The sequence below is a fragment of the Gekko japonicus genome, unplaced genomic scaffold, assembly GCF_001447785.1.
Source record: "Gekko japonicus isolate JY-2015 unplaced genomic scaffold, Gekko_japonicus_V1.1 scaffold9811, whole genome shotgun sequence".
NCBI lineage: Eukaryota > Metazoa > Chordata > Lepidosauria > Squamata > Gekkonidae > Gekko > Gekko japonicus.
Genome location: NW_015161725.1, coordinates 1 through 5,494, shown reverse-complemented (window position 1 = coordinate 5,494; position 5,494 = coordinate 1). Strand labels below are relative to the sequence as shown.

The following is a 5,494-nucleotide window of genomic DNA, read 5'->3' as shown; positions in this document are numbered from 1 at the left end:
GCAAGGGAACCTTTACCTTTTTTAATCTGAATAAGATGCAAATGTTTTAAATTCGCCTAAAATCATGACTAGTTCCATCAGTTGTTAGCTTCAGGGGCAATGTGCAATAGCCTCTAAATCAGTAATGTATGCGGCGTGATGAAAAATTTCTTCTAGGTCAGGGGTATGCCTACGGTTGCCAGATCTGGGTTGGGAAATACCCAGAGATTTTAGGGGTGGAGCCCGGAGAGGAGAGGGTTTGGGAAGGACCTCTACAGGGTATGATGCTATAGAGTCCACCCTCCAAAGCAGCCATTGTCTCCAGGGGAATTGGTCTTGGTCGACTGAAGGTCAACTGCAATTGTGCAATCTTAGGATGCATTCACAGAAGCATCGTGTCCAGATCAAGGGAGGTGGCCGTTCCGCTCTATTCTGCTGTGGTCAGGCCTCACCTGGAGTCCTGTGTCGAGTTTTGGGCACCACGTTTTAGGAAGGATGTTGACAAGCTGGAGCGTGTCCAGAAGAGGGCAACCAGGATGGTGAGAGGGTTGGAATCCAAGTCTTACGAGGAAAGGCTGAAGGAGTTGGGTCTGTTTAGCCTGGGAAAGAGAAGGCTTAGAGGGGACATGCTTGCATTCTTCAAGTATCTGAAGGCCTGTCATGTAGAAGATGGAGCAGATCTATTCTCTCTTGCTCCAGATTGCAAGGCTAGATCTAATGGATGGAAATTACAAGGGAGTCGATATCGGCTAAATATCAGGAGAAACTTCCTAACGGTAAGGTGGTGGATGCTCCTTCGCTGGACGTTTTCAAGCGGAGGCTGTCTTTTGGCTATGTTGTAGTTATGTAGGGCTATCTTTCAGCTATGCTCCTGCAGAGTGCAGGGGGTTGGACTAGATGACCTTCCAACATTCTATGAGTCTATGGGAGGTAGGTTGGCAAACCTAGGTATTCCAGACACTTCAAGCTATTTTGTGACACAAAAGCATGTGTGAATGGGACAGGAGTGCTAATAGAAATTTGGCAGGGGAGGGGTCTTATACTTCTCTGAATCCCAGTTTGGTGCAGTGGTTAAGTGCGCGGACTCTAATCTGGGAGAACCGGGTTTGATTCCCCACTCCTCCACTTGCACCTGCTGATGTGACCTTGGGTCAATCACAAGCTCTGGCACAGCTGTCCTTGAAAAAGAGCAGTTTGTGTCAGAGTTCTCTCAGCCCCACCCACCTCACAGGGTGTCTGTTGTGGGGAGGGGAAGGGAAAGGAGTTTGTAAGCTGCTCTGAGACTCCGAGTGAAGGGCGGGGTATAAATCCAATCTCTTCTCTTCTTCTTCTTCTTTAAGAGCACCATTTAGAAACAGACCCCATCCTTTGTAAGGGAGGTCGAACAGTCTGCCTCGGGAGGTGGTGGATGCTCCTTCGCTGGACGTTTTCAAGCGGAGGCTGAACGACCGTCTTTTGGGTATGTTGTAGGTAGGTAGAGCTATCTTTCAGCTATGCTCCTGCAGAGTGCAGGGGGTTGGACTAGATGACCTTCCAACTCTAATATTCTATGAGTCTATGGAAGGTAGGTGGGCAAACCTAGGTATTCCAGACACTTCAAGCTATTTTGTGACACAAAGGCATGTGTGAATGGGACAGGAGTGCTAGTAGAAATTTGGCAGGGGAGGGGTCTTATACTTCTCTGAATCCCAGTTGTTTAAGAGCACCATTTAGAAACAGACCCCATCCTTTGAACGTCACAGGGCATGAAAGTCCATCTGCCTCCCTATTGACCACTGTATGCTGAAGATCTACTGACAAAGCTCTAGTCAAGCCAAAATGTGATGCTTGGAGTGCACGAGAGAGGTTTTACGGAATGTATCTCATCTTAACTATTCCAATTATTCTCAGACAACGCAAGACCTTGGCTGGAGGAAACTGAGAAGCCTAGCATGGGCGAGAAGTAAAGGAACTGGAATAAGCCAGGTGGAAGGATGCCTCTAGCTCCTTTTTCCCTTGTTCTATGCATGCCCAAACCAAAATGCTGAGCTTTTTCTACTTACGGTACCCATCATAGAAAATCCCATATTCACATTGTGAAAAAACCATATTGACCAGGGGTCCCCAACAGGCCTATAGCCAGGATGTTTTAAGTCAGGGGGCATTTAAATTCCTTAGGGGGCACTGGCTGATCAAATTAATCTGGGGGAGAAGGTCGGGGGCCTTGCCAGCAAGTCGGGGGGCCTTGCCCTGAGATGCCCCACTGTAGCTACGGGCCTGGTCCCCAACCTTTTTGAGCCTGCGGGCACCTTTGGAATTCTGACAGAGCGTAGTGGGCAGAGCCACAAAATGGCTGCCACAAAATGTCTACTACAGGAAGGGGAGCCAGCCACAAAATGGCTGCTGCAACTTACCTTCAGTTACACAGCAAAGACCCTTATGCAGTGGCGGCAGCCGCTGCCAAAACAACGCTTTTAAAAACCTGCACAGGAAATCATATCTCCAATGGCCAATCGGAAGCCCTGCTGGGCAAATGACCCACACACTTTCTAAAAAAAACCAACACTGGGCGGGCACCAGGAAAATTGTCAGCATTCACCATGGTGCCCACCAGTGTTCCCTCTAAGCTGAGTTAGTGTGAGCTAGCTCACAGTTTTTTAGCCTCTGGCTCACACATTTTTGTCTTCGCTCAGGAAGGAGGGCTCCAGAGCAAACTCATTCATGCAGCAGCCAAATCGCTCGCTCACAACTTTGATGCTGGTAGTTCACAAAGTAGAATTTTTGCTCATGAGACTCCACAGCTTAGAGGGAGCATTGATGCCCACGTTCACTAAGTTGGGGACCCCTGATCATTGACAATGAAAAATAAAATTCTTACTTGCTTCTCGACTATTGAACGGCCACCCTGAGGCAGAAAGGAAAGACGGCACTGGAGAGCTGGCCCTGTCGTCAGTCCCCGGTTGCGGCGTAATATGCCGCACAGTATCCTTATTTTTCCTATTCTTCCGGCGCCCCGTGGGCTGCCATCCATCTGTCGCACCTTGTTCAGAGAAAGAGTTCTGTATTCCACTGTCCTTGGCAGACTCATTCCCTCCATAGTGAGATGGGGAGATCTGCTCTTCCTTGATATGCAAGGAGCTATAGCCGATATCGCTGGGCCAGAGGGACTGGGACGGCATATCTTCGTGATTATCTGTTTTGGGCTCTTGATCCTCTTTCCCGTATGCGCTTCCCCCTTCGTGACAGCTAGCGATGGCCGAATCGCCAGAGGAGTTGGCTGGACTCGTCCGCCGGGCCAGCCAGGGAGATAGGCTCCGACCGGCCACCACGGCCGAAATCAAAGCGTCGGCGCTGCTGCCGGAAGCGGCCGCGAGTTCGTAGTCGATGAGATCGTCCGACGCGTCGGACTTTATGCTTATGTTGAGAGCGGCCTTGATGAAGCTGTGGCACGCCTGCACGATGTCGGTCATCTGGAGATAGCTGGCGGCCGACATCACCTCGATCACGTTCCTGCTGGTCAGCGCGAGGTGCGCTGAGTACATGAAGTCGATGATCGCTTTGAAGCCCTGCGCCGTTACGATGTCCAAGTGAGTGACCGTGGCCTGGTCGGACGTCTTCTGCACCTGGCAGTACAGCGTCTTGAAGTAGCGGCTGCTCCCGAGGAGGACGTTCTTGTGAGCCTTGAAGATCTTCCCCTCCACGATGACGCACACGTCGCAGAGGATGCCGTGCTGCCTCTGTTCGTTGAGCTCTTGAAGAAGGTGGCGGTAGTGGGAGGCAATCTCCATGTCTTCCTGTCTGTTATTCATTTATGGACGATTGTGCTGCCGCTTCCACGCGCTCTGAGGGGGGGAAACAGAGGTTTCGTTACCGTATTAGGTGGAATGCTGAAAGACTGGCATACAGTTGGATATAAAATGGAGCTCTTCCACCAGGCCTTCGTAAGAACATCAGAGAAGCTAATGTTGGATCAGGCCAGTGGCCAATCCAGTCCAACACTCTGTCACACAGTGGCCAAAAAGAACAGGTGCCATCAGGAGGTCCAGCAGCAGGGCCACGACATTAGAAGCCCTCCCACTATTGCCCCCTCCCCAAGCACCAAAAATACAGAGCATCCCTTGCCCCAGACCGAGAGTTCCTATCTATACCTTGTGGCTAATAGCCATTGATTGACCTCTGCTCCATATGTTTATCCAGTTCCCTCTTGAAGCCGTCCATGCTTGTAGCCGCCACCACCTCCTGTGGCCATGAATTCCATGTGTTAATCACTCTTTGGGTGAAGAAGGACTTCCTTTGGTCTGTTCTAACCCAACTGCTCAGCAATTTTATGGAGTGCCCACAAGGAGTTCTTGTATTGTGAGAAAGGGAGAAAAGTACCTCTTTCTCTACCTGCTCTGTCCCATGCATAATCTTGTAAACCTCGATCATGTCACCCCTCAGCCGTCGTTTCTGCAAGCTAAAGAGCCCCAAGCACTTTAATCTTTCTTCAGCCACCATCATCATCATCAACAACAATAAACTTATAGAGCCCCGGCCCTCGGTTTTGCCACCCATAGCCTGTGCTATGGAGAGACCAATGAACAGAACATCTAGCTAGATCTTGAATGCATTCATACGGTACCATCGTTACACAATTAAGAGATACCACTAGCCAGGGCTCTTTTTTTAGAAAAAGGCCAGCAGGAACTCATTAGCATAATAGGCCACACCCAACAGCAAGAACTCATTAGCCTATTAGGCCACACCCTGTCAGCACCACTCATTAGCACATTAGGCCACACTGCCATGTTACCAGAAGTGTGGTCATCCAGCCACACCCACCTTTCGCTTGTTATTGTTTCCCTTGTTTGTTGTCCAAACCCAGGGCCTTTTTTTGTAGCAGGAACTCCTTTGCATCTTAGGCCACACACCCCTAATGTAGCCAATCCTAATGAGTTTCTGCTGTTGGGTGTGGCCTGCTATGCTAATGAGTTCCAGCTGGGCGTGGCCAACTCAGGAGCCAGCCGGAACTCCGTTCCTGTTTTTTTTTTATTCCTGCCCAAAAATAGCCCTGCCGCTAGCACTTTACGATACTGAATTATTTTATAATTCAGCTGTTTCTAGATGATTGTATGATAATTTCAACTGTATTTATGCATTTACTTTTGTGTAAGCCGCCCTGAGCCTGCCTCGGTGGGGAAGGCGGGGTATAAACTGAATAAATAATAAATAAATGTAAGCCACAAAACCTTCTTAAAAGGCCTTTAATTGTCTTCCCAACAGTAGGGTCCCTTCAAACGAGACAAAACATATCAGAAAGTGTGCTCGTTCCTTGTGTAATCTGCCCCCTCCCTGATAACTAAGAAGACAATCCACGATGAATAGGTTAGGTTTGGCTCTTGAGTATTCAGTAGCTCATAAAAAGGGCAATTACTGCAACAGCTCATTAACAGTCAGATAATTCATTCTGAATCTTTCTCAATATGTAATTGGAACATATATACACGGAAAATGTTATTAAAACCTTGAATTTACTGGTAATTAACTCAGGTCTGCC

The 5,494-nt window shown here is 48.8% G+C and overlaps 1 protein-coding gene across 1 annotated transcript; it reads right to left on the bottom strand.

The window, feature by feature from the left end:
* Positions 1–2,836: 2,836 nt before the first annotated feature.
* On the bottom strand, positions 2,837–3,796 carry ZBTB46 (zinc finger and BTB domain containing 46; the record flags this gene model as incomplete). Its single annotated transcript, XM_015429354.1, has 1 exon — positions 2,837–3,796. A coding segment is annotated over exon 1 (931 nt), but the record flags the coding sequence as incomplete, so codon positions are not given.
* Positions 3,797–5,494: the final 1,698 nt, after the last annotated feature.